Genomic DNA, 27,129 nt, shown 5'->3' with positions numbered 1-27,129 from the left:
AGCTGGGAGGGTGTGGGAGGGAGAACTAGGGAAGTCTCAGAACCTGTGGGATGGGCAGGAACCCACCAGAACTCCAGACATTCCCCTTCCGGGGGGGGGGAGCACACAGGCAAGGGCCTTCCTTCCTCAGCCCTTGCTGATGGCCAGGATGTTGACCCCGACCCCCACGAGCTTCTGGACCCTGCTCTCCAGGGTGGTAGCCACTGGCAACACGTGGCTGCTGAGTGATGGGAGCCTGGCTGGTGTGCCTCGGCGCCTGCACCTTCACTGCCTTCGCGTCACTGAGAGCTGGATGGGGATGACGCACTGGCGGGCAGCGTAGATGAGGGACAAGCCGTCGTTCCTGGCCCTGGTGCACAGCCCTGTGCCAGCCAGTGTGATGACCAGCTTGGCACCACCAGGGAGGGGTCAGGAGCACCCAAGCCACTGCATTTCAGAGGAGGCCAAGCTATGGCCAACCCGGAGAGATATTTTTATGTGCATATACGTGTCTCTCTAAGGATTTTAATTTCTCCCCTTCCCAGGACCCGAGTGGACTCATGAGTCTGTTATGTGGTTTGTGCTGTTTTCCCTTTTTCCTTGAGGAAGAGATTGCCCAGACTCCTGTAGGGAGCTCTCCCTAGGTGCTGCCCAGGTGCCTCTGACGCCTGGACCCCCAGGCAGCTGCTCTGCAGGCTGCAGGCCGGGACCTAGGGCTCTGCCAGGGCAGGGCTGAGGGGGGAGGGACAGTGCCCGAGGGAGTCCCTGTATCCGTCATTCCATCCGTCATTGAGTGAGTGACGTCTGGGCGAGGTCCTATCGAATGTCAGGAAAGGAACCGTCTGGCTCCAGCAAGGAAGGAGGCCAGGCGGGGCTTTTATTTTTTAAAGTATTTTATTTAAATCAGTTTTTCTGTTGATGTGTTTGAATTTTTTCAGAACAAAAAAAATACTGACGAATACCGTACAATCTGGGCCACTTATATCCTTCTTGAAAGGGTGACTACCCTTTCTCCATACCCTCCCCTCCCCCCAATAACCGGAGTGCGAATCCGGGGAGCAGCAGCAGCAGCAGCAGCAGCAGCAGGAGGGGAGGGCCTGCTCTGACGGGCTGGGCTGGCTGGAGCTGAGTACACGTCCTAGGGGCTTCCAGGCCTGTGCCTGAGGAAGCCCCTTCCCTCCTACCCTCTTGTCCTTCATTAGCTTAACCCCCCCAGCTGGGCCAGGCAGGCTCCCCTCTGAGGCATCCTCGTCACCAGAGGCAGGTCTGGGACAGAGGCTGGGAAGGAAAGGAGTGAAGATGGAGATGAAGGAAGGGATGGAGCCAGGACAAGAGGGGATGGAGAAGAAAACAAGGGAGAAGGGAGGAGAAGGGAGAAGGGAGAGGGAAATGGTGCTTGGGCTCCGTTCACGCCCCTTTACTCAACAGGCATGTGAGGCCTCCCCTGCCCGGGCACTGTTCTCGGGACCCCAGGGAGGCCCCGGGGAGGCTGGGTGGGGAAATGAGGGGTCTCGCTCAGGGCTCGGGTGTCCTGGGTCCGAGGCCATGGGAGCAGCTGAGGTGTGCATGCTGGTGCTTCGTGGTGGAGCTGGGGCAGGTGCGGTAGGTTAGGAGACAGCAGGGCCTGCACCCGGAGAGGGAGGCCTGTCGTGGAGGTGACACACTGCTCTCTTAATTCAAATGAGCAGCCAGTTGCCACGGCAACCATGTTCCTGGTGATCTTTCTTGGATCATATCTAACACCAGCCTCAGCCACCAGCCCCCACGTCTGCCCAACTCATCCATTTGGGACTGAGAGTGCAGACGGGAAGGGCCTCGTCCTGGGCAGCAGTAGATTGGGGGGAGGGGGGAGGAAGATAACTAGCTGTCCTGTGATGTCCCAGGATACTCAGCTGCCCTGTGACATGCTCTCCCTGTGACAAACTCTCCCTGTGACACGGGGGCAGGGAATCAGGGTGTAGCTTCTCTGCTCACGGGGCTTTAGGAGTCAGGGCCTGAGTGCCTGGGAGACTTGGGGCCTCGCAGGGGGAAGGGATGACAGTGTACGCTACTGAACTCCGCGTCCTGGGTCACTGTGAGACCTGGTCGGCAGGTACCTCCCAGCGTCCGCTCTGCACAGGCCTGGAGAACACCTGGGGGTAGTAGATGGAGCACATTTTCCCCTTAGCGCAGTCTCACAGGGTTTCATTTCTGCTACCGTAAGTACCTTAGTTTAGCTATATTGTTAATGAAATGGCAATTGCACACCATTTGGAACAGCCTCTGAGGGCTGCAAATGAATTTGGCAGCACAGCCCGCTCCCAGGAATTACCCACCATTGCAATATGGTCGCGATCCAATCCAAATACTAGCCAGCTCATCAGACAAGCGGACTACCTCGGCCCCCAGCCTCAGCCTGGTGGGGAGACAGCCCTCAGCTCTCCGTGGACCTGGTCTCCACGTCCTCACCGACCTCGGGGCCCACGTGCCAGCCCTCCGCCTGGCTCTGCAGAACTCAGCACCCACCCCCACCCTCGCAGCCCAGAAGGCCACCGGGGGGGACTGGCGAGGTATCACAGCTCACCTGCCGCCATCACAGACCCAGCAGCGTCAGGGACGGTTATGAGTACCCACTGTGCGCAAGGCACTTGCCTGAGCCTCAAGGTAAATATGAATAAACCTCTCTCTAGCTTCATCCTCTCACTTCCGTCCGAATCTCCCACCTCCCGCCTGCAGCTCGCCGCCCGCTGCTTCCCGTGTGCCTTCCGCGAGGCTGGGCCGGCGATGGCTTCCTTCCTTCCCGCCGAGAGCCTCTGGCTCCGGGGATGCCCAGCTCAGGGGGCATCTCCTCCCACCTCCGCGCTGCACAGGACACGGCGCACCCGGTGGAGTGGGCGGAGCAGCCTCGTTACCTGGCGCCCATCGCTCTCCGGGAGCCCGGCCAGCGCTGCATCCTGTGCGGAGGAGGAGCTTTCCTCACGGGCTCTGTGTGGTGCGTCTCAGCCAGGGGCCTCGGACCACATTCACCACCGACCAGGGGAAGTGAGGACCTTGCGAGACCTTAGCTTCCGATGAATTCGGATCCATTGCACTTTGAACTTGCCCCCCTCGGAGCGGGGTCAGGAGCACGGGAACTGGAGGGTCCGCATTGATACACAGCGAAAGGCACTGTACCGGGTGCTGAAAAGCCCAAAGATGAGCCTTTCCAGCAAAAGGGTTTGCCAGGAATCGGAGCGGGAAAGCGCACCTGAGGAGCATCGGGAATGGGGATGGAATTCATAACCCGGCCCGGCCATGCAATTGTGCACACGCGCCTGAACCTGGCCAGGCCCTCCTGCGAGATGTTCTTGCAAGAGTGGATACGTGCTGTGTGTGTGTGTGATGTGCACGGTGAGCCCGGATGGTCACGGATACGTGTTCCTTGTGCTTTTGGGTAAGGACTGTGCCGGAAGCAGGCGGACGGCACGTCTGCATCTGGAGTCAAGAGTGTTGCTATTGGACACACAGCTGCTCAGCCAGTGCCCACGCATTGTCCCCGTGCTCCCTGGGGGTGCCCTCTGGGACCCTCAGTCTGAGGTGGCTCTTTGGCTGAGAAGCTCCTCTGTGGACACGTGTGTGATCTCCAGGCCCCGTGAGTCCTTGGAAGGCGGGCCCTCTGCTGCCCGCCCGGCTAGACCGGCAGCGACGGCCTCTTCTCCAGCTGCAGGAGCTTGGGCTGCGCGGAGATCCACAGGTCTTCCTCGCCCTTCCTCCTCCTCCTCCTCCTCTTCTTCCCCGGGCCGCGCTCCGGCTGCCGGCCCGCGCCCGGCCGGCTCCAGCAGCAGTGGCAGCAGACGAAGACCAGGGCGAGGAGCACCAGCAGCGGCAGCGCCAGCAGCACGCCCAGGCAGACGCTGTTGAAGAGGCCCTCCCGGTGCTTGGTCAGGATGGTGTCCCAGATGTCACGGAAGAAGGAGCTGAGCTTCTCCATGGCGCTTGGCTCGCCACCACGTCCTGGGCTCCCGCTTGGGACCTATTCCCCCTCGGGCCGAGGGTCTGGGCATGCACGGAGGGCACCTGGAGAGAGAGAAGCAGATCGCTCAGGGAACGCGCAGTGAAATGCTCTACTGTTCTTAACGACACCATGGATCCTGGGCTCAGGAAAGGGGAGGAGCTGCACATTTCCAGGGTTCACTGGAATCCTATTGAGGCCCAATAAACAAGACGGATGCACGCAGTTAGTCAATAGGCAGGTGCTCATTCTCGCCGTGCACGCACGCTGCTATGGGCGCAGGGTGTGACAATCGATAGGCTGTCCGCCTGGCACGCGGTGGATGCGCAGCGATTTTCAGACAAAGGGATCGTGCGCGTTCAGCACCCTGAGGGCCGGCTCCCGGCCCGAGAGCTGCTCCCAGTCGCCTCCGCCCGCAGCGTACACTGGGACCTCCCGCCAGCACAGCGCCGCTCCCAGCGCACACGAAAGCGGAGGCGCGGGAGGCAATGCTGATGTCCTGCTGCCTGTCCGAGGGGACCTGGGCATCCCCAGGCTGCGAGGTCCTGGGTCCCCATCAGCCTCGCTTCAGCCTTCTTCCTGCCCCCTCTCCCTGCTCCGAGCCCCCAGCCCTGCTCCGAGCCCCCAGCCCTGTCCGCGCATCCCACTCCCGTGTCTGACGGCACTCGCCATGTTGGGTCCCACCTGCTGGTTCTTCTCCCTCATCGCCCTGTCTGCTCCTGGCCTTCTGCCGAGTATGCCCACATCTTCCCAGCCGGCCCCCTCTTTACAGCGGGAAAGGGGTCTTGACAGTGACGGTACCTGGAACAGGGGTGGGGCCCCTGGATGCCTCCCTACTCCTGCCCGGAGCTCCGCTCACAGCGGGCCTTTCTGGTTGGTTGTCTGGGGGCCCCCTCTTCCTCCGGCACCTCCCCCTCTACCCATGCATCTTGGCCTTCAGCTGTCAGGGGTAAGGTCTTCGAGGCTCCTTCAGTTCCAGAATCCCTGAGTCCCGTGTCCAAGCAAGATTGGAGGATAGGCATGATTCAAGGAAATACAAGAGGCTTCTTGGTGCAAGACACTACCCAGGACCAAAGGTCACATTTGCTCTTAGCCTGGAGGCCGAGAGGCGATGGGACCCAAAATCAAAGCCATTGGCTTTCAGGCTCAAGACCCAGTCAGCTCTCTCACTTAACGGCGAAGAACCTACATCGTTAAGGTTCTTCATTCATTCGAAGAACCTACAAATGCTACAGCAAAAACCAGACCCTGCCCAAGAGAAGGTTTACAGAAAGCACAGGGCTGCCCAGACAAACACAACAGGGGCCTGGAGTGGGAGGTGACGTGTCTGAGGACCCACAGTTGTGACAAACACCCAGACCCCTGGACAGGGGGCCCAGCGCTCGCCCAAGGCCGCCGGTAGGGGGGGAGGGAGGAGGAGGAAGGGGACGAGGAGGAAGAGGAGGAGGAGGACGAAGTGGAGGAGGAGGAGGTGGTGGTGGTGGTGGTTACATAGTGCTTGCTTTTCCTCTGATACTTTAATCGCCTTTATGTGAATTGTAGCTTCTAAGTGAACAACAGGAAGGTGCATTGTCAATGGGGGCAGCGCAGGGAGACGTGGCCCAGAATCATTGTTTCATTGTCTGTGCTCGGGAGCAGGGCCCTGTGGGCACCTGGGCCACAGTGTGTCACGATGGTGCCCTGGGCTGTCCTCGGGGTCTGTGTCCTTGGGTCACACGCTCTATACGTGTCCCATGTACCCAGGGCTCCCGTGTCCTTGGAAGCCCACATGACCTCAGTCCCGGTGTGCTGGCCGGTGGACCCACGCCCTCCTGGTACGTCTCATGCAGCCGTATAAGCTGGCTCCCGGCACTGTGCCATTGGTCCATGGGAGGAAGTGAGACTGTAAGTTGGCATGTGCCACTTTACACCTGCTGGGCATTCAGTCTAGTCTTCACTGCTATCCCACCCAGTGGGCACGGCCATTCCGCAGGCCTCCAGCCCGGGACCAGAGCATGGGTGGGTCCACAGGCGTGAGGGGCGGTGCTGGCCTGGCTGGTTCTGGGAAGTTTGCTCCTGATGCCCCAGGGCGAGCCCTTCCCTGGTGCTCTGCCTCCTCGTCCTTTGTCTTAACCCGCTTTTGGCAAGTAGCCTGGGATGTTCAGAATCTTACGCTACTTGGCTACTCCCCAGACTGACGTAAACGTTTATATTGGTCCGTCGTCCACAAAGGCAAAGAGAGTGACTTCCTGTTGTTAGATACTTTACAAATGTTTGAGAGACTTACAACAGAAACCAGGCCCTGCCCAAGAGAAGGGTTACAGAAAGCACACGGCTGCCCAGACAAACTCCACAGGCAACAAAGGGAAGTGTTCTGAGACGGCACAGTCCCTCGGGGGCCTGGGAATGCCGCCCCGGGTCTGCCCACAGGCCCCAAGCCCCAGGGTCTTGACAGGAAAACCTCCCTGGCCACCCGCTGCCTTGCTCCTCACACCCCTCACCACCTCCCTGGCCCTGACCCGGCCGTGACCTCAGCCTTGGATGGGCCAGTAGCTTTCTGCTCTGTGGTGGGAAGACCCAGGGTGCTTTTCTCTGCTTTCATCTTCCAGGAAAGCTTTCCTGCGACCACTCGCTCTCCCCACTGCGTTTCTGTGGTTCAGAGTAGATGCCGCCTCCACGTGTGTGGACAGTTTTCAGGAAGGTGGATCCAGTTGGGGAGGCCCTTGTGGGTGGGCAGGCTCCTGACGGAGAAGCCTGGGTGAGAAGATGCTCAGATTCTGGGTGGGGAAACGTAGAACTGGGCGGGGCGCAGGGGCCTCTGGGTGCGCCAGTGGGCAGAGAGGAGGCTGTGGGTTGTGGCCAGGGTCCCCAGGGCCTTAGGGTGCGTGTTACTTTGGGGGCTTTGTAACGGGAGGCAGGTGTTGTGATCAGAGCTGCCCTTCAGGAGAGGATGACGGGATCTGAAAAGCCCTGGGAAATGCTCTCAGAGAGCTCTCTGTGCATTTGACAGTCAGTCAGTGAGCACCCAGGGTATGCCCCACGTGGCGTCAGGTGTTGGGGATTCGCAGTGAGGGACAAAGATGGTGGTGTCTGCTATCACAGAGCCTCGTACGATCGGATCACAGAGGGATCATGCCATACAGGTCAAACAGAATCAGCAAATTCCAACTCGGGCTGCCTAGCTGGCTAAACTGGAAGCATGTATTTGAATTATGAGTTTATTCCAATGTCCCAGGCCCTCCTGCCCCTTTGTCTCAAACGCATCCATCCCATGGCACCTGAAATAGCCTTTGAATAAATAGAATTCTCTTCAGGCTTAAAGCGAAGTCAATAATTCCCGTCTGGATCCCTAAAGGTACTGATTTGTGTCGGCTCCACACAGCCAGAGAGCAGTCATTAACGTCTGGGAACCCGGTCGGGGGAAATGTGACTAAAAGGCGTTCTTTATACCTTTCACTCTGAGAAGTCTTCTCTAGGCCCCGGCACTCGCTGGGCTCGCTGGTCTGCAGAGTCTGATTAGTGTTTATGAGGCTGGAATGACTAGCATTCCCGAGCCGATCAGAGTTGTCCGTGGTGGTGCGCTAAGTCAGCGCTCCACGGACAGTTGTGCAGAAGGAGCCGCGCTTTGGGCCTCCGAGGTGCTCTCCGGGGAGCCGTCCTCTGGTGCCTCCTGGTGTCGCTGCCGCGGAGCCGGTTCCCCTCTCCACCAAAGCGGTGCCCACCAACCTGGTTGTTCGGTTGCGATTGTGGGGATTGTCGCCCTGTGTTTCCAGACGTTTAGCCCCCAAATGTCTGGAAACACAGGGTGACGATGCGTTTACTGTGCTTTTTTCCAGACAAACAATCGGACCTCTGGCTTCTCCGGAAAGGACTCTGGCTGAGCCCAGCGGCAGCGGCGCCGAGTGGGGTGTCCGGCCCGCAGGTAGGCGCCCCCCAGGGGCCTCTGCGCCGTGTGGCTGTGGCTGTGGCTGTGGCTGTGGCTGTGGCTGTGGCTGTCAGAGGAAGCGAGGAGGGAGGGGACTGATCCTCTGTGTTTGTGAAGAACACTGCCCTCAGGGGGAGACGGAGGAGATGGCACTGGGCCAGGAAAGGCGGGGTGCAGGGCTGTCGAGGCCCCACGTGGGTGTTCTCTGGAGGGTGTGGGGGGAGGGACGTGAGGCCGTGTCCCTGGCTGTGCTCTGCTGGCGTCTTCCAGCCCCGGCCTGGCTCAGCCGTCGAGCTGGTGCATTCATTTTCTCTCGGTTGGGAATCGCATCCAACAGCCTGTGCTCGTCTCCCCACCGTCTGTCCTTGGGGTTGACGACATCTTAGCCAGCCCAGGTGTCTCCACCTGCCTGCCCACACGGGGCCCCAGCGCCCAAACCGCCATGCAGTCCTGGCAAGACCCCGGTGGTGACGGTGGCGTCTCACACGCCATCGCTGGGCCGAGGGGAACCTCCGCCCGTGGTTAACGCTGCTGCTGAGTATGTGTTCTCGGTGGTTCTCGCCTGGCTCTCCTGTTGTGCTCAGGGGCCCTCTGACCAATGGAAGGTGCCACTTTGTACAGAAATGGTCGCACCCCAGCAAGTGACCTGCGTGTCGATGATCAGGTTTATAACTGACCCAGGCCTGGGCGTGATGACACAGATGCCTGTATCCTCCCCAGTTCGCTTAACTGCTGTCCCCAGAGTATGCGCACGCGGTGTGTGCCAGACGAGAGTGTGCGGGGGAAATAGGTGGTAGTTCCCTCGGAGTCAGTGTGATCGTTATGGTTGATTTTGAACAAAAGCACAAGCTCCTGGTGCGGACTCACTGGAACACCGTGACCATTAGGATGAAGTGACGCTCCGTCGTGTGGACATTGTGCAGGTGAGTCGGTGGCGGGGTCCCTGCCCGCTGAGGAGGAGCAGAGGCCAGAGGGGCTGTGACTGGCCGGACACACGATGGCGGTTGGTGGAGTCCGGCGAGAATAGCTGTTTTCCGACCCCTGCTCCTCCTGCCAGGTCTTCCCACAAAAGTTCTTAAAGACGAGCCTCTCCCGGGGCACAGCGGACTGCTTCCCTGGCCCCCTGCGCCGCTGCGGGGCCGTGAGGGAGCTCTGGCCACGGGACGGTTCCCGTGTTCTCGCTCCGCTCGCTCCGGGCTGGTGACAGGCACAGACCCGGGGAGGATCGGGCCCTGGATAACTGTGGGGCACGGCGCCCCCTGCTGACCGCAGTCAGGAGGGGCTGAGTGAGAAGGGAACCTTCTTGGTGCAGCCGGAGAGGGAGGGGGCCTGTGCTCGGCAGTGAGCCTGCGCGCTGGTCATGGCTGCAGCAGAGAGGCGATGACCAGCAACTCCCCGGGGCGCCGCTTCCATCCAACAGGGCTCAGCCAGGTGCTCCCGGTGCCGTGCTGGGCCCGCATTTCCCGGGTTCGAGCCCTGACTCTGCTCCTCACTCTGGGTGGGGCTCCATGTGCTCATCCGTGAGGTGGTAACCGGTTGTTGTGACAAGTTAGTGAGGCCAAACAGGGAGGAGGCAGTGCTGGTTCCGGTCGTGGCTTTGGGTCTGTGGGCCTCCTTAAAGCGAAGGCGCTGTCTCTGTAGTAAGGAGATGCTTTCTAACTCACCCATCCATTTCCAGAGAGACCGCTTCAGCATTAAAACATGGACGTCGCTCAGAGCAGCGTCCGGAGCGACAGTCTCTTTCTTGCCCTCTCTCCGGGGAGCTCACGTCCGGCAGAGTTGGGCCTCATCCTCTCCACCCCCAGCCCACCCCAGTGGCCTCTGTCTCTGTGAATGCACACACACATCCCTGTGGGCTCCCTTCCCTCATGCTTGTGCTGCTGACTCGCAGCAATCCACTCGCTGTGGGACTTGACAGCTCGCTCTGGGCCTGATCACTGTGTGCTGAGGGAATGACTTCTTTCAGGGCTCGGACTAAGCCGCAGACTGACTGCGTGTCCTTGGTCCCCCTCCCTCCCATCATGGGTCAAACTGTGCCCCGTTGCACAGGCCTCACCACGGGGCCTGATGTGGCCACGGCGTTCCTGCAGGCGCACTGAGGGAAGAGGTCAGATGTCATGTGATGTGCTGAGGGAGGGTGCCCTCTGAGAGGGGGTTTGGGCACAGCCGGGCGTGCACAGAGGGAGGCAGTGGGAAGAGGCACTGACAAGGGGGCCCTTACAGGGAGAGGGGCCCCGGGCTTCACTAGGAACCTGCCTACCAACATCCGGAGTTCGTATTTCTGTTGTTGAAGTCCCCAGCATGTGGCACTGTCAGGGCAGCCCCAGGGAACTAGCGACAACACCCCTTCTCCCCCACTCCACATCTCTCCCCCTCTCCCCCCCACCCCCACCCCGCTGGACCCTGCGGCTCCACCTCCAAAATCCATGCCTCCCAAATCCGCCCAGCTCTCCGTCCATGGCCAGGCCACCACTGTCTCTCATCCAATGACTGCAACACCTTCCCAACGAGGCACTGGTTCCCCAGGTCCCTCTAAAGCCTGCATCCCTGTCCCCCCACCCTCTACCCATGAGTCAGATCACGTCACTCCCCACACCCTGCACCTCCACTCACTCCCATCCCCCTGGCTTCCCAACGCCTATAGAGTGAAACCCGAACTCCCTTCTGTACCCCCAAATGCCTCCATCACCTGGCCCTGCCTCCTTCTCCATCCTCATCCACCCCTCTCACCTCCCGCACCTGGACACACCTCCTTCAGGCCTGCCCGCCCAGAACCTTGTCTGTCCCTGGGGCACTAGCTCTCAGATCTTGGCGGGTGTGACCACTCCTCACATTCGGGGCTCAGTTCAAATGCATTTCTGCTGAAATGTGAGCTCAGCTGTTACCCCATCAAGCCCCACCCCCAGTCAACGCGCCAGGCCCGTCCTGCTGCCCGTGGCAGGAACTTCTCCTCACGTGTTGCTCACGTGTCGTGTCTCATCACTACACATCGCTGACTGCCTTCCTGTGCCCAAACGGGAGTGCAGTGAGGACAGGGCGCTGGCCTGGCTCATTCTGTTTGGATGCCCAGGGCCTGAACGAATGAATGAGGTCACGCCAGTGAAAGGGCCTCCAAGAAAAGAGATCTGGAAAAAACATTCATCAGTCAACCCCGGTCACCGGGGAGGGAGCAGGGGCAGCGAAGGCCATAGGACAGCGACCACCAGCCACGTCTCTGACTAGACACTGGTGACAGTCACTCACCACTTAGCCCACAGGCCAGCCAGGCCCTCCAGCCAGTAACTCTTTTCAGGAGGAAATAATGATCAAGAAGATGCCATATCGCTGAGGCAGCAGGGAGTGTGTGTGTGTGGGGGGGCGCCTTTATCAGTGCCCAAATAATTGCCTACCTTCCTTTCCCTCGGCCACAAAGGGCTCATTGTAGCGGGGACTTTCTGATAGCAAGGGATCCTGTCCTAATTACTCTGCGCTGTTTCAGGTTCAGCAGAAAGGAAAATGAAAATGCTCCATTCATTTCACTCCAGGTTCAAATGAGTCAGTCTTTCAATCAATCAAGGATTAATTAAATTGTGCTAGGAAGTGCAGGGGAGGTAAAAGACACCCTCTCTCTACTCAGAGATGACACCAGGGAAATAGAGAGCAATTTAAGAACTCTGGAAAGAGTTTACGGTTTTCACCTGGGCTTCTCTCTGACTTCCGGTTGGGGAAGGCCTAGGGGCTCCAGCCACTTTATCTCCATGCCTTTTCTCCTCCTCTTCTCTCTTCTCATCGCTAATTACATGGTCTCCGCAGGGTCCATGCGAATAGTCTTTTCCAGGCACCCTTAGGATTTGACACTAGAAGTCCCGTCCGAGTCTCTGAGAATCCCAACTACGCTAACTTTAGTCGGATACAGTTCCCGCTCCAGCCCATTAGCAAGGCAACAACTTCCTCATATTTCCATCCCTGAGATGATCAAGGACATTTTCTGGTGTTTCTTCTCCCGAAGAGAAAACTTATGGTAAGAATGTGGTCTCCTCCCCTAATGGAGTGTGCAGTCTGGGCAGCATTCGCTTCAGCACTTTCTCAAGTTTTCTCTCCGGTAAATAGATATCAGCACATTTCTCCGGGGGTTAGTGTCCCACCCACTGCGCTGCATCAGTTCTTTGAATCCTTACACAAGGATATCTTTATTGATTTGAGAGAGGAAGGGAGAGAAAATGAGAGGGGGAGAAAGAGAGAGAGAGAGAGAGAGAGAGAGAGAGAGAGAGAGAGAGAGAGAGAGAGAGAGAGAGAATATCAACTGGTTGCCTCAGTATGCACCCCAAACAGGTATCAAACCCACAAACTAGTATGTGCCATGACTAGGAATCGAACCTGCAACCTATTTGTGTACGGGGTGATGTTCCAACCAACTGAGCCACCCAGTGTGCTGCATCATCTTAGCCTCAATACCTAGCACAGGGTCTGGTAGGTTGGTAATAGATATTTGTTGAATGGATAGATGGGTGAATGAATGAATGGGTAAATGAATGAGTGGGTAGATCACATGTGTCAAACACAAGGCCCGCGGGCCAAATCCGTCCCGCCAGGCCTTGCAATGTGGCCTGCACCGCGCTGTCATCACTGCACTCCGCTGCGTTTCCATCACAATGACAGTTTATGACTGTTCAGTAAACCATTCGGCCCGCAATTTAGGCTGGATTTTAGATTTTGGCCCCTTCTCTGATTGAGTTCGACACCCCTAGGGTAGATGAATGAGGGAATGAATGCCTTATTGGGAAGAATAAAATAAGCCATGTGTGGGAAGCATGCAGCTTAAGTACACCTCACACAGTGGGTGCCTTACAATTGCCTTGAGAATGACATACTACTATCTTGGTTATTACACTACTCTCTCCATTTGAGAAATTACTTCATTGTGACCAGGGTTCGATCGGTTCTCACTGAGCTGGTGTGAAGAGGGAGCCAGCCACCTCCCCAGGAATCAGGGCAGACAACTGGCCATCGCTCCGCCTTCTCGCTCTTTCCATTCACCCACAGCCCTGCCGCCCGCTCCTGCCCTCCTGCCCTCCAGCCCCTCAGGACCAGTTTCTGAGGGGCACCTTGTTTGCCCATCGCTATCACCTTTCTCCTCCCGCTTCGGCGAGAATGCGCGCTTGTTTTCCTCTGGCGGCCTCTGCTGACACAGATACCTCAGGAGGCGCAGCCTCAGCAGAGGGCTGGCAAAAGGTCTTATTGCCTTCCCCAGGGACAGAGGGTGATCTGTTGAGCCAAACGGCTGCCATTTGCTGCGTTCTTACTAAGAGCGCAACTCGGGGTGTGTAATCCAGGCCAGACTCATTCAGCAACTCAGGAGGGGGGGGGGGGCCTTTGTGGTCCCATTACACAGATGGGAAAACCGAGGCTACCAGAGACTAAGTGCTTTGCCAAGGCTACCGGGCTGCTAAAGTTCAGAAGAGGTTTGACTATAGTCCCCATCTGAACCCCAAGATCCTATACTCTGGATTAATTAAGACACCTCGGAGCCTTCAGGCAGCTTACATTTTCATAGGACCAAACATGTGAGAAGGTCAGAATAATATCACCCTGACAGTGGGCATTAGGGATTATAGCCACCTCATGGGCACCTTTGTTTTAGTTTTTTTTTCCTCTTCTGATTTCATATGAAATCCTCAACCTTTAGCTAGTCCTGGAATTTGGCCACGCGATCCTCCCACACGGCCGAGGTCGGCTGGAGCTTTCGAAGGGCCTATGTTCCTCCCGTCGCACACCCTGTCCCCCGCCTGCTTCACCCGGTCCTGTCAGATACCTGGTCCCAAGCTTGTGTTCCCTGGCCTGTCCGCTCCCGCTGGAGTAGGGACCACACCGCCTATTCTGGGCGCTGTCATCTGTGGAGGGGACAGCCCCCCAGGGGGCTTGTCACACAGAAACAGGAAAAGGTAAAGGCGGCCTCACTCCCCGCTGCCACCTCCAGCTGGATACCTGACGCTGGTCTTTGTCTCGGCTGATGGGACAAAGGGTGAGGAGGAGGGACGTTTGGAGAGGAACGAGTAGCTATCAGAACGCCCAGGACAGGACAAAAGGGCAGAGAGGGGCGCAGTGGGAGGAGCAGTCAGCTGGGAGCAGAGAACCCCGTTTGAGTCTCCGTTCAGTTTCCTCCAAGTGCCTGACCTTGGGCAGGTCGGTCCAGCTTTCTGAGCCTTTCCCTCATCTGAGCTAGGGATCTATTCGCCCGCCCGGATATTTCTCGAGATTGTTGTGAAGACCACACAGACTGTGTGTGAAAAGGACTCCGGGAAGGGAAAACTACCGTCGAAATGCATGGCCGTGGCCTGGGAGAGGATGATAGTAAAAAGCTGAATTAAAGCTCAAGTGAGAACCCTGGGCGGGTCTCAGGGGCACAGCCCGCCACCCCCCTGACCCCTCCCGCCCCTCCCGTTCCCCCTGGTCCTTTATGAATGGGCATCATTATTGGCTCTGTTTCCAATTTGGAGAATTTGTGGGCACACGCCGTGACACTGCTCACACTTGCCTTGGCCGTCTGCGTCTATCTCATCTGACCACATCCTGGTGTTTGGCTAATAAAGCCCGTAGCCATGGTTACAGTGATGATGGAACACCTTGGTCACACAGCTCTCATTTTTTACTTCGCAGGCTGCTTGGCTGAGAGCATGGAGCCAGGGTCTGTGGGTGTGGTGGGTGCCTAGGTGGGTTTATTTTTGGAGACGGTGAGCCGAGGCTCTGAGGTCACCTCTGAGTGAAGTGGGCGGGAGGGCGGGGCCTTCTCTGCTCCACAAATAAGTGCGGAGGGAGGCTCGGCAGGCAACGGAGGGCCAAGTCTTCCCGCGTCACATCCTCTTGGAGGGAAAGAGTGTTTTTTGAAAAAGCAAGAAGACAACCAGGCGCTTGTGTGAAGCCGGGTCTCCCTCTCAGGTGGCAATAAAAGACAGGCCTTCAATTCGAAGTTGCATAATTCCCCTTAATATTGCAGAAGGGGACTCAGAGTTCTGCAAACTCTGCAGCAGTGACCGAACGGCCGATTCATTTCTCTCGGCGGTGGCCAGGGAGAGGGGGGTAGGCTGGAATACTCGAAAACTAATGGGGTGGCGAGAATATACAATTATGCAACTCAACAGCAATGCAGAGACCGGCTTATTTTCCTTCCCATTTCCTCCCTCCGTGGAATGTTAACAGAAGTTCAGGACAATTAAAAGCCCAGAGCTGCCTTGCTGCAATATTAAGGCTCAAAATGTAAAGGCCAGGCCATAGCGGGAGCGGGCAGAGCTGTCCTGGTCCAGCGTGGCTCAGCGAGGCACAGATGCACAATGTGGGGTGCCCAGACCCTCTGAGCCAGCTGCCTCCCCCCATATTTCCCCCCAAACCCCCAGAAGGGGCTGTGCAGAGGAGCTGGTGTGGCTGGAGACCACCATCACTTCCTGTCTGCTCCATCTGCACCCTCCTGTCCATGCAGGGTTTGCACGGGTGATGAGTGACTGTGAATGCAGAGCACACGCTCTGGCCAGCAGCCCTGGCATAGATGGCGTTTTCTCGTCTAACTGTCCTGCCCAGCTCCTGCACAGAGAATTCTAGAATGGTCACTGCCTTCACCCCATCCCTAATCCCCTCCATCTGCCTGCTCTCGTCCCCAGACGTCTTCCTCTCTACCTGTAACGTGTGCAAATAAGCCATTGGGGAGAATGGATAGAAGAAACTGCAGGGGGAGGGGGGGTGCTCCACAGACGCTAATGTGTACACACATGCATACTAGTACACAGCACACACACTCACTTCGGCCTCAATCCCTCACTCCCCCCCGCCAAAAAAAAAAAAAAAAAATCTCTCTTCATCCTTGCCTGGAGACCCCACGCTTTGTGAAGACTTTCCGGAAGTGGGGGAATGAGGCAGGGAAAGGAAGACCTTGTCTGATCGCACAGCAGAGCGGCCTCATGGCTCCATGGCTGGGCTGCTGCAGGCTGGAGCCAGCCTCTAAGCTTTATCTCCCACTGGCAGCACAGAATACATTTTTTTTTTTTTTTTATCAGACTAACCCTCCAAGTATCAGGGCTTGAAGAACTGCAACATGGGTGGGGACAGTTTGACAGAGCAACCGGTCTGAACGTGTGGCCCTGCCTCAGGTCAGAGGCAGGGGAGGTCCTGGGGTGGGCGTCGGCTCGGCCGTCGCAGCAGGGACAGGTGTCCTTTGGGGCCTGAGGAGGGCAGGCTGGTCCCCTCTGGGAGAGCCTGCGGGCCCTGCTCTGCCTCTGACTCTCTGGCTGTGTGTTCAGGCTCCTGCAGGCCACAGGAGCTGGGTGCCCAGCTGGAAGGTGGTCTGATGACCAGGAGAGGGGAGGTTCAGAGACTGGGGTCTCCGAGGCCGGCTCAAATTCTCCTCTGAGCTCCCATGTGTCCTTGGGAAAGGCGTTCAGCTGCCTTGGGCCTCAGTTTCTCCATCCCCAAATGGGGAAAGTGATCACAGTGTGGCCTGGATTGAAGGACCCTGGGGCAGGGCTGTGGTTTGAAGGTCGGGTCACATGCACCAACTTCAAAGGAATCCAGCATGGACCCTGAAAGCTCCGGCCTGCGAGTGCGCCCTCAGGGGGTGGGACTGGGCTGCTATTTGGAGTCATAACGGGAGTCCTGGGGGCGTGGCAAAGACACACCTCAGTTCTGCGGGTGGCAAGTGGCCTGAAGATCTTGGGAAGTTGGCTCCCATGTGAGTCCAGATGGGCAGAGGGATGGGCACCCCACCCCCACCTGGTGGCTTTCACCTGGCCGTCTGGTGGCCCAGGATTCCCCAGAGCTGGCCGAGCACGGAGCACGTCCCCCTGCTGAGCCAGTTCTGAGAAGCACATTCCACCTTCTGCCCCAGGCCTTGGGCCCATTGCTGCTTGTGATTAACTCCATGACCGCAGTGGGGGAGTTTGTGTACAGTGGGTGCGAGTCCTTCTCTGCACATATAAAACTCATGCTGCAAGCACAGTCTTTGTATACGAAGAAGCTACTAGTACAAATCACCATTATCTTCAGCAATGGAATGTGCCATTTGAATCACTTTTCCTGAAGTTGCACCTGGGTTATTCCAAGAAGTGCTGGTTACAAATCTGTGTGACCAACGTGGTGCAGAGGGAGGACAAGGAGGTGGGGAAGCCGGCTCCTTCCAAGGAGTGTTTCTTAATGAAGCTCAGAGCACTCCGGCCAGGGGCCAGGGTGAGTCCCCGAGCCCCAGCCATGCTCCTCATCTCTAAGATAGGAAGGCTGTGAAAGCAATATGAGAGCATCCTGAGCCCTTTACAAAGTGAAGATGCCCTTTTCATTTCCAAAAATAACCACAGCAATGAGAGGCTAAAGTGAACATCAGAAAATCCCAAGTGCAGGCACCAGGAGGAAGGAGGTCAATGTTGGGTTTGGGGGGAGGGGCGTGGAGGAGATGGAGGTTGTGCTGGACCCTGTGTGAGTGTCATCACCCGGAGGGCTGGACACTGGGAGGGAGAGGGAAGTTGGGGTGCAGTGGGCAGGAAGGGCCTCCAAGAGCAGAGTGTGGGCCTGGGTGGCAGGGCAGAAACCCTCCGAGGAAGAGCGGGGTTTGAGTGGTTCAGGAAGGCCGGTGAGAGACACTCACTGTGCTGTGATGGGCCCCAGGGAGGCCCCGGAAGTTGGGGAGCAGAGGACACAGTAGGGCCAGTGTTTCAGACCTGATCTCTCTGGTCAACCAAAGGACGCCTTGGCCAGAGCTGGGGACAGTGCAGGGTTAATCACCAATATTACAATTTAAAAAAACCCTTCTATTAATAGCTCACTTTCTCCCTCGGGCAAAATCTGATTAGGAACTGAAATGAAATATCACCAAAGCAATCAGAGAGAAACGGCTATTTATCTCCTGCTCCCTTGGGAGGGGGGGAGGGAGATTAAAACTCCGAAGTAATGGCTTCCCAGGCCCGGCGGACACCGGGTGGCCTGGCTGGTTCATTTGTGAGTGGGGAGGGTCCGTCAGGGGCCCTGCGCTCGTAACTCATCTTAATTTTTCAAAGGCTCTGCAAACACTTCTGCCGGGTGCAGGACTGTGGGCAGGAGCGGGGTTTCTCGCCGTTTCTCAGCCGGAGGAGCTGAAAAGCAGTGTTCAGTGTTGGTTTACAACAGCAGCTGCCCGCGGCAGGCGGGACTCGGCCTCCGGTGTCCCCGTGGATGCTCTCTCACTGCCCCAAGTCCCAAAGAGCGACAGGAGACGGAGCACCCGGGGCCCATCACCTCTGCGGCCACAGGCCTTCGTTTCTCAGGCTCCCTGGGAGCTGCGGTTCTCCCTGGTTTGGGGCCCCACACAGGCTTCTTATCTGGAACCCCCAGTGCCTCCCAATCCCACCCAACCACTGCCCTGGGCCTCGGCAGAGCACAGGGAACGGAGGAGAAAGCAGGACGAGTGAAGCATCCCGAGGGAAAGCGGACGCATGGTGGTGGGAGCAGCAAGGAGGCAGCTGCCACTCCGCCCAGGCCTGGGCCGGGCTCGGGGTGTGGCCTGAGCTGGATGACTGGGTGCAGGCGGAGGGGATGACGTGTTCCAGGTCACTCAAGAAAGCAGAGCTGTCTCCGAAGAGCCGATCAGGGGCGCCAGATCTGGAGGTTTCCATATCGACACTTCCTCAATTCCCTCCAGCCACTGGTTCTGGTCCATGGACTCCTGAGCTGCCTGGCCGCAGGCCGGAGGACTCCTCCTCGGTGGCCCGGGAGAAGGGCTGCTGGGACACGTTCTCCCCGCTGTGCCCCCTTCCCAGGGCCCCGGGACAGAGCTGGGTGGCCGATGGCGTGCTGGGCTTGAGGTCCTGATGGGATGTTTTGCATGTTTGGCCAAGAAAGCAATTACGTAAGAAACCTCGAGTGGAAAGGGAATAGTCAGCCTTCTCCTCCTCCGACTTGAAGCACATTTGATCCCTCTGTATGTTCTTAGTTTTGGTGATAATCCTGATTTCAAATCTGGGGTCACAAAGGCAACCAAGCTGGTTCTAGTTGGCTCTAGTTCTTTCTCTTTCTCTCCCCCTACCATCTCCTAGCCGCCACCCCGCTCCTGCGCCTACTCAGTTAGCTACCCATGCAGCAAAACTGCTAACACTGAGCACAGGTTGCTGGAAAACACACGAGATTATTCTCCCAAGAGGGGCAAGCCTCTGTCACAGGTTGCAAATTGGAAGCCCGTGAGGCTGATGTGACCATGAATGGGTTTTGTTTCTTCTACAGCTTTCCAGCTTCTTAGCACACGCTCCCTGCGTTCCCACCCACAGCCTGGGTCAAGGCCTGGATCAAAGTCCCCCCTCATCCCCCCGCCCCATTCACTGGCTGTCTGACCATCTCCTTTCCCTGATCCCTGGGCCACGTCTGTTTTGAGAAAGTCTGTGAGTTGAGATTGAGGCACCAGGCATTGAGGTCACGTGCCAGTTGACAGGGGCTGGGAGTGCCATCTGCACAAGCACAGGTTTATGAGCCCGTGTTTAAGGAGCAGCTACTACGGACCAGATTCTGTGCACTGGGAACTCAACGGAGCGGGGGCACCAGAGGACACCTGGGGGAGTCCGCTCTTACCGGGGGTCACAAAGGTTACAAATAAAATAATGCCGGAGCCGGGGGAAGAACACTTAGCTCCTGGTAGAGTCCTCAGTTTCCTCATCTGCAACACAGGGACAGTAGCTGAGCTGTCACGAGGGCTAAATGAGAGGAAGGAGGTGAAGTGGCTACTTCAGTGCCTGGCACACACACATACAATGCTCCATGGATGTTGCTGTTGTTAGCTGTTGCTTCCTACCGAGTTAGTATTTTCTTTGTTAAGCATCCAAATAACTATCTCTAGGACAACATGAATGTGTAAGATCAAAGGCAACAAATATATGGGACTACGCATAGAAAAGTGCGCCACATAACATGCATATTATCTTCTAGAAAGGAAAGGGAATTGACAAGTATGTTGATAAGAAAGTGAGGGAAGGGAAAATAGCCTGGCAGTTCCTCAAAAAGTTAAACTAAAAATTGCCAAGTGATCCAGCAATTTCACTCCAATTACACTAGGTATGTGCCCAAAGCAACGGGAAGTAAGTACTCAGAAATAAATCCTTGTTCACCCATATTCGCAATAGTCAAAAGGTGGAAACAGCCTCAAAATCAATCAGCAGAGGAACAGGTAAACAAATGGTGCCATAGACAGGCAATGGGCTATTACTCAGTCACGAAAAAGCACCAAGCTAGACCATGGGTGAACCTTGAAAACACTGTGCCAAGTGAAGAAGCCAGACACTAAAGGTCATACGTTGGATGGTTCCACTTACAAAGAGTAACAGAAGAGATAACTCCACAGAGACAGCAAGCAGACTGGTGGCTGCCAGGAACTGGGTAGGGGAGCAATAGGGGTACCTGCTGAGTGGGAACAGGGGTTTATTTTGGGGTGATGAAAATCAAGGTGGTGGTTACACAACATCGTGACTGTACTAAATGCCACTGGATTGGCTAATGGCTAATTTTATGTGATGTGAATTTCTTCCAGGTAAAAATAATGTGGAAAGATATAATGCAAAGTTGCTTGAAACCTAGAGCGGTTAAGTGGAAAAGAATGATCCAGTTTCCATTATTAATTGCTTAAGAAATAGAAAATGTCATAGTTGGGTGTGTTTTTTCTTGGTGTGAATTTATTCATTCACTCCAAAAGCAAATGTTGAATGACTGCACACCTCAGGGGTTTAAATGTTCCTATTGAAGGAATAATTTTTTTAAAAACCACCAATCACTTATTCCTGGAAAATGTCAGTCAGGAAGGAGCTGGGACCTTCCCCGTGTGGCACATGCTCTGTGACGGGGTCCCTTCCCCTGTGCAGACAGGGCGGGGCAGGCAGGGCGTCTGCGTGGGCCTGCGGTGTTCTTCCCCTGGCTGCTGGAGTCCCTGCGTCTGTCCACGAGGACACAGCGGCCGTCGGCTCTGTCCTCAGAGGGCCCATAGTGTCCTCTCTCGAAGCTCGACGAGCCCAGTGGTTGGGCATCGGCGAGTCCCCCGAGCCCACCTTGCCTTTTCCGGAACCAGAGGCGGCTCTGGGCCAGCTGTCCGTGGGCGGGACCTGCGACTCTAACCTGAAACCAGGGGAGCTCCGAGCAGGTGGCAGGTGGCGTCTGGGCCGCAGGTGTGGCGCCTCACGATGGGGCGGCGGGGTCCTGGAGGGTGTCCCGCGGCCGCTGTGCTCAAGCAGGCTGTGGACGCTGGGCAGCGGGAGTGTTTCCGGTCAGGCGTGGACGGCAGGGTGACAGAGGGAGGCTGGAGGCCATCAGTGACTCCCAAAGAAGGGGCTTGATGGATGGGGCGTGCCTGCAGGGCTGGCTCCTCCGGGCTCTGCCCCTTGTCCGGGCATAAGGCGGCATCAACAGCGGTGACGAGCTCCGAAAGGTGGGTGGGGGACCGTGTGTGCTTCGGATTCTTAGCTTCAACAGACGGCTAGGACAGCCCAGCCCGCACACTGAAAGCTCGCGGGGGCCGCGGACGGTCAGTGGAATTTTACTCCCGGTCCCTCTGGGGCAGGTCCCTCTGGCCCCAGCGTCCGTTCCTGGGTGGTTTCAGGCCACTACCCACGAGTGGCAGCTGGCGTCTCGGGGTCACGGCCATGCACAGGCAGTGGAGGGATGCTGGGAGGCTGGCACTGTCCCCAGGGGAGCTCCCAGGCTGGGTGGGGAGGGCAGCACCTCTTGTTAGGGTGGCCACGGTCCCGCGTCATTTAGGTGAAGACATGGCATGTCCACTGCCTGAGGGTCGGTTCCCATGATGCCCAGTGGCCAGACTCCTCAGTCCTCCTCTGTGCCTGCCTCCCCACCCCCCTTAAAGCCGCGAGCCACCCTTTCCTTCTCACGGCGGACAGTGCAGTCGCAGGCAGCTCCCTGTTGCCATAACAGTTCTCCTGCTTTTCTGCCTGTTTTCACGATTCGCCCACAAGCGAAAAGGAGCTGCTGGTGGCCCTCCGTGGCCTCTCTGGGGGGCGGTGAGGACTGCCTGGGTGGAGAACAGAAGTCAATAGCGCCTCGGCCCCGGGAGAAGCAGGGGCAGGTCTGCAGGGGCTCACCACCCAGCCTCGTGCTGACCAGGAGGCCAAGCCGCGAGGGGGCTGCGGTTTCTCCCAGGGGCCGCGATTCGGTGGACGCTGTCCCGGCCCTGGGAGCCGCCCTGAGAGAGGAATCTTGGTTTCCGTGAGGTTCATTCTGGAGCTCGTCCTTCCTGGTCCAGCCTCTGCCAAAGGCCGGCTCCTGGCTCCTGGCCCCCGGCCCCCGGGATGCCCTGACAGGCTGCTCAGCCCGTGTGGAGCTCGGTGGCCCTGGGGCCGCCTTTCGGAGGACTTGCGTAGCTTTTCCTTTTGCTGCTCGGAGAGGAAAGAGGCTGTGAGCCCATTTCTTTCCCGTGTTTGTGCCGAGTCTCATGAGCTCTCTGCGATGTGCCTGGAGCCGTTCTCACTTAGTGGCCCACCATGTGTCCGTGTGTGAGGTATGCTGGCCCGTCCACCGGCCTCAGTACGGTTTCCATGGAAAGTTTCACCAAACACCCAATGCTGCCCCTCTTACCCAGGGGTCTCCGGGGATTCTCGCAGATCTGCTCCCAGTTTCCTCTGGAGTTTCGGGGGAAAGGGCCGGTTTTGAGGGCAGTCTGTCTGCTCGACCTCAGCCGGCATTCCAGTGTCTGTGTGTCCCCGTGTGTGAGGTGCAGAAGCTCCAGGAGACAGAAGCCCCTGGGTGTCCTCTATTCCTGAGCGAAGAGACCGAGCGCAGATCCCCGCCCCTCCCGTCACCAGCTGTTGACCTGGGCACTCCCTTTGCCTTCCTGAACCTTGGTTTGCTCATCTGTGAAGTGAGGGGGTGGGTGTTTTTCCACTTGAAGACTTTGCATGTGCGGTTACTTCCTTTTCTGCATCAACAGCCAGCCCTGTCAGAAGCCTGTTGACTTGAACGTTTTGATGTTGGCATAACTTGCAAGCTTCGCTTGGTTGGAATATGCCAGGCTCCCCTGCTTAGGACAGAGGGAGAATCGCACAGACACAGACACACCAGGGCAGGAACCGATGCACAGGGTCAGGGCCACTGCTGGTGAGGGTCAGAGAAAAGCAGGCCCTCTGGGTGGACGGGGCCGCCCGGGGGTGGTCGTTGGCCGAGCATGGGGAAGACTGGCCTCTTTCAGCCCCAGGAGCCCCCAGGAGCCCTTGCGCAGTGCGCACCCCGCATACGGCTGGTAAAGCTCTGACCACTGTGGGCAAGGAGTGAAAAGCAGCAGCCAGAACAGACGTGTGCCGTGGACAGGACAGGAGACGCAATTGCTGCCTAAAAATATTTCTTGCAGCGAAAGAGCTGCAAGTCTGGGCCCAGGATACCGCTCAGATCCCACGCCTCCAGGTCCCATCTCCTAGCTCCACAAGGAGCAACGACAGTGAAGCCCCTCACCTCTTTCTAGAGCCTTACAAGGTGTGAAGCACAGTAAGTGTACTTTCTTTTCATTTTGATTCAATTTTAACCACTGGCCTGGTGAGGAGCAATCCGCCAGCCCCATTTTAAATATAAGGGGAGTGATTCAGAGACTTGTTCGAGGGCGGCTAGTGGTCAAGGCAAGAATAGAACCCATGTCTGTCTAGTTCCAAGTTCAAGGTTTCTTTTCTTCCATAAGATCCTGACCTGGGCAGGGGCAGCCAGACCTAAAGGACTATCTTATAGGGGCTTAGAATTAGCCTGAGAAAGCCGTTCTCTTGTTTCAATGATGGCGGGACCCTCCCACTCAGGTGCAATTGCTGGACCTCGGAGAGGTCTTGGCAGATCTTACAGTTGATCTTCTAGTGCAGTGGTCGGCAAACTCATTAGTCAACAGAGCCAAATATCAACAGTACAACCATTGAAATTTCTTTTTGAGAGCCAAATTTTTTTTAACTCAAACTTCTTCTAACGCCACTTAAAACTCAAAATAGACTCGCCCAGGCCATGGTATTTGGTGGAAGAGCCACCACACTCAAGGGGCCAAAGGGCCGCATGTGGCTTGTGAGCCGCGTTTTGCCAACCGCTGTTCTAGAGCATTCATTTCTCACACTGGGCAGTGATGCCTGGGTGCCGGCGTGTAATTACCTGTGTGCCGTGAACCAAGGATTCTCCCCAGTAGCTCAGGTATCGCCCTGGGGAAAGCCTTGGGAATCTACAGGGTCATTTGGAAGCCAGTCATTGGAGGTGAGTGGTGTCAATGCTACTTTTAAGTCTTACGACTCAAGAATCTCTCAAGGCTCTGGGCACCCACATGGTCTCACAGAGGCTTCTCAGCCACCTCCAGCACGGCTTTTATGCACAACATCTGGATAGCCTCCCTCTCTCTGAGCTCCCGACCCGAGTACGCACTGCTCACCACCTGAATCCCCCGGCACCTCTCCTTAACCCAACTTAAATGTGTCCAACATGTCAACTGCTTTCTCCTCCCGCAGTCCACATCCCAGGCCCACTCCTCCTGTAGTTCCTATGATGCCCCCACAGGCACCACCTCTCCAACCCCGGCTCAACCCGATGAGCATCCTCGCTCCCATTCACTCCTCCACATTCAGTTGGGCAGCAGGTACTCGGACTCTCCTTTCAAAAACACCACTGGCACCCTCTCTCCTCAGGGTCCACTGCCACCATCTTAGTTGAAGTCCTTCCCGTCTCTGCCTCGCATCTCTCTAAGCCAGCTTCCATCTGGTCACTAGCTGTTGCTTCAAACACAAATCTGACCATAGCCTTTCCCTGCTTAACCCCAAACGACTTCCCATGTGGGAAGTTCTTAGTTTGGTTGTAGTCTCCCCATGACTTGCCTTTCCCCCAGCCAGCCTGCCCTTGACTTGGCACATAGTTTTCCGTTGGCCCAAACATCCAACCACCACCCTGCCCACCCAGCTCTCTGGCAGTGTAGACGCCCCAGATAAGTCCTGGGGAGCTTATCACTCCCTCCCTGGGATGGCTCGGTGTCCCAGGGCCACGGCCATTGGGATGTGGATTACTCTGAACTGCGGTTTGTTTTGGTATCGGTCATACTGATCAGACTGTGGGTCCCCACCAGCAGAAACGGCCTCATTCTTTCGGGACTCCAAGGTCTCGACAGACTGCCTGGCGCACAGTAGGCCCAGTCCGTGTGGGGTGAATGCCCGGATGGGATGGATGTGAAAGCAGTGACTGAGCTTGTGGAGTGCGTTATTCTCCCGGGTTTCGTCTTCGGGGAAAAGGGCAGACGTCATCCTCTCTGTGTTCCACAGGCTAACTATGGGCCACGGGTTTGGCAATGAGTTCCTCTCCTAAAACTGAGTCTGCACTGGGGATGGGGACCAGAGTTTCAGAGAGAACGGAGGACTCAGTCAGACTTCCCAGCCCTGGGCCCGGGGGAGGCGTCATGGACCACTTAGCAAGGCCTGGCCGAATCCTTTAGGTGGTGCTTGCAAACCATTGGTAGGAACGAGACGGGTCAATGCTACTTTTAAGTCTTACGACTCAAGAATCTCTCAGTGGCCAACGGGACTTCAAAATGAGGGGTCCTGCCTGGCCAGCATGGCTCAGTGGTTGCGCGCCCACCTATACACCAGGAGGTGAGAGTTCGATTCCAGGTCAGGGGTTGCCAGCTGGATCCCCAGTGGGAGGCATGCACGAGGCAGCCGATTCATGATTCTCTCTCACCACTGATGTTTTTATCTCTTCCTGCCCCTTCCTCTCTCAAATCAATAAAAATATAGTTGGGGGGGTGTGTGAGGGGCCCTTAAAATTAGCTTCAGGTTCCTAGGAACCTGGCGCAGCAGCCTGGGAGGAAGTTGCTTCTGAGGGGGTCCAGCGCACTCTCCCTCCCTGACCCCATTCAGCAGGACAGAGGGGCAGCCTGCTGGGCTGCTTCGGTTTCCCTCTGGGCCAGCAGGACAGGCATTCCCAGGAGCTAAGAGCTGCCCGTTCACTTAGCTCTCTTATTACATAAGCGAGTGTCCTTGGGGCTCTGCAAAACTCCTAGGGAATCGGGGCTTATTGTGTCCCTCGAGCTGCCTTCCTGGGTGGGGTGAGGGCTGGCGGAGGGACCTTGTGGAGAGGAAAGAAGTGAGGTAGCAAGCAGTCTGCTCCCAGCCACAGCTGGGAGCCCGGGGAGCCAGGGAGGTGGGCAGGTCCCCTTCCACCCCTGGCTCCAGGCCGGGTTTTCGTTGGGGCCACTTTCTTAGCTGGGAGCTGGGGCTCCACCTGGGCTCACTCGGGACGCGAGGAAGCGAACTTTTTGGAGGGTCACAGGCCTGGCTTCTCCAGTCGCCAGCGGAACGCCCGTCCCTTTCCCACGTCCCAGCGCAGCCGGGGCGCCCTGCCCCGCCCGCCCCACGCAACGGCCAGCGGCGCACGCAGCCCCCGGCGCTGAACCGCGGACCGAGGGGAACCCCCCATCCCACACCCCCCTGGAGGGGCCGAGCTGACGTCCAGAAGGGCCAGGGGCAGGCGGCCCTGGACGCCACCCCTGAGCACTGGTCTCCTCCTAAAATAAGAAGTGATCCCTCCCAACAGATGGCCTCCGCGGCGTTAACTCCGCACACTCACCGCTCCGTCCCCGACGGGAGGCTCGGGCGCGTCCTGGGTCCGCGGGGCGCGGGGCCGGGCCGGGCCGGTGGGATGTGGGGTGGCGGCGCCCAGGCTACCTGCGCCGGCAGCAGCGCCCTCCGTCCGCCCCGCCCGCCCGCCCGCCGGCGCCGCGCATGTTGGAGGTTTCGCTCCGGCTCCTCCGGCCCCGAGGTCGCAGCTGAACTTCCTGAACCAGCGCGGCTCCGGCTCCGACCCACCCGGCCGCTCACACCGCGGGCCTCGGAGCTGGGCACACGCGCCGGCCGCACCCTCCGTCTTCCCGCCGCCGCCCCCGCCCCGCCCGCCCCGCCCCGTGCAGTCCGCCCCCTGCGCCCGGGCACGCCTCCGGGGACCGGGGCTGGCTCACCGGGGAGTTCCCGGGAGCAGGAGACCTGGGGCGGGAAACTCTAAGGGAAGCGGCCCTGCGCCCCATGGAGGGGACTCCTTGGGAAGGGAAGGGCGGGGGCGGCGGGGAGAGGCGGCCCTGGGCCGCTGGGTGAAGGCCCGGCCTCCTCTGGACAGACATGACCCGCTCCCTCCCCGTGGCCACCGCTGCGCCCAGCGGGGTGCACGCAGCGCCTCTGACACTGGTGCCCTCCCTGAAGGCATGAAGGGGCACGGCGCCCACAGGAGCTGTGGGGAGGGGGGAATGCCAGGCCCTGTTCTGGTGGGGCCTCCTCGGCGTCATCTTCCAGGACTCGGACATGAGATGCTG

General features: G+C 57.8%; 1 protein-coding gene across 1 annotated transcript; it reads right to left on the bottom strand.

Annotated features, from left to right (window-relative positions):
- Positions 1 to 854: 854 nt before the first annotated feature.
- Positions 855 to 26,648, bottom strand: KIAA0040 (KIAA0040 ortholog). Its single transcript, XM_045583195.1, has 2 exons — positions 26,394 to 26,648; positions 855 to 4,014 (listed from the first exon to the last, which is right to left on the bottom strand). Exon 2 carries the CDS (start codon positions 3,926 to 3,928, stop codon positions 3,629 to 3,631), a length of 300 nt encoding a protein of 99 aa, XP_045439151.1. The 5' UTR covers positions 3,929 to 4,014; positions 26,394 to 26,648; the 3' UTR covers positions 855 to 3,628.
- Positions 26,649 to 27,129: the final 481 nt, after the last annotated feature.

This window comes from Pipistrellus kuhlii, unplaced genomic scaffold (assembly GCF_014108245.1).
Source record: "Pipistrellus kuhlii isolate mPipKuh1 unplaced genomic scaffold, mPipKuh1.p scaffold_m20_p_18, whole genome shotgun sequence".
NCBI classification, from domain to species: Eukaryota; Metazoa; Chordata; class Mammalia; order Chiroptera; family Vespertilionidae; genus Pipistrellus; species Pipistrellus kuhlii.
Note: the sequence above shows the minus strand (reverse complement) of the source record. Positions and strands in the feature narration are given on the sequence as shown.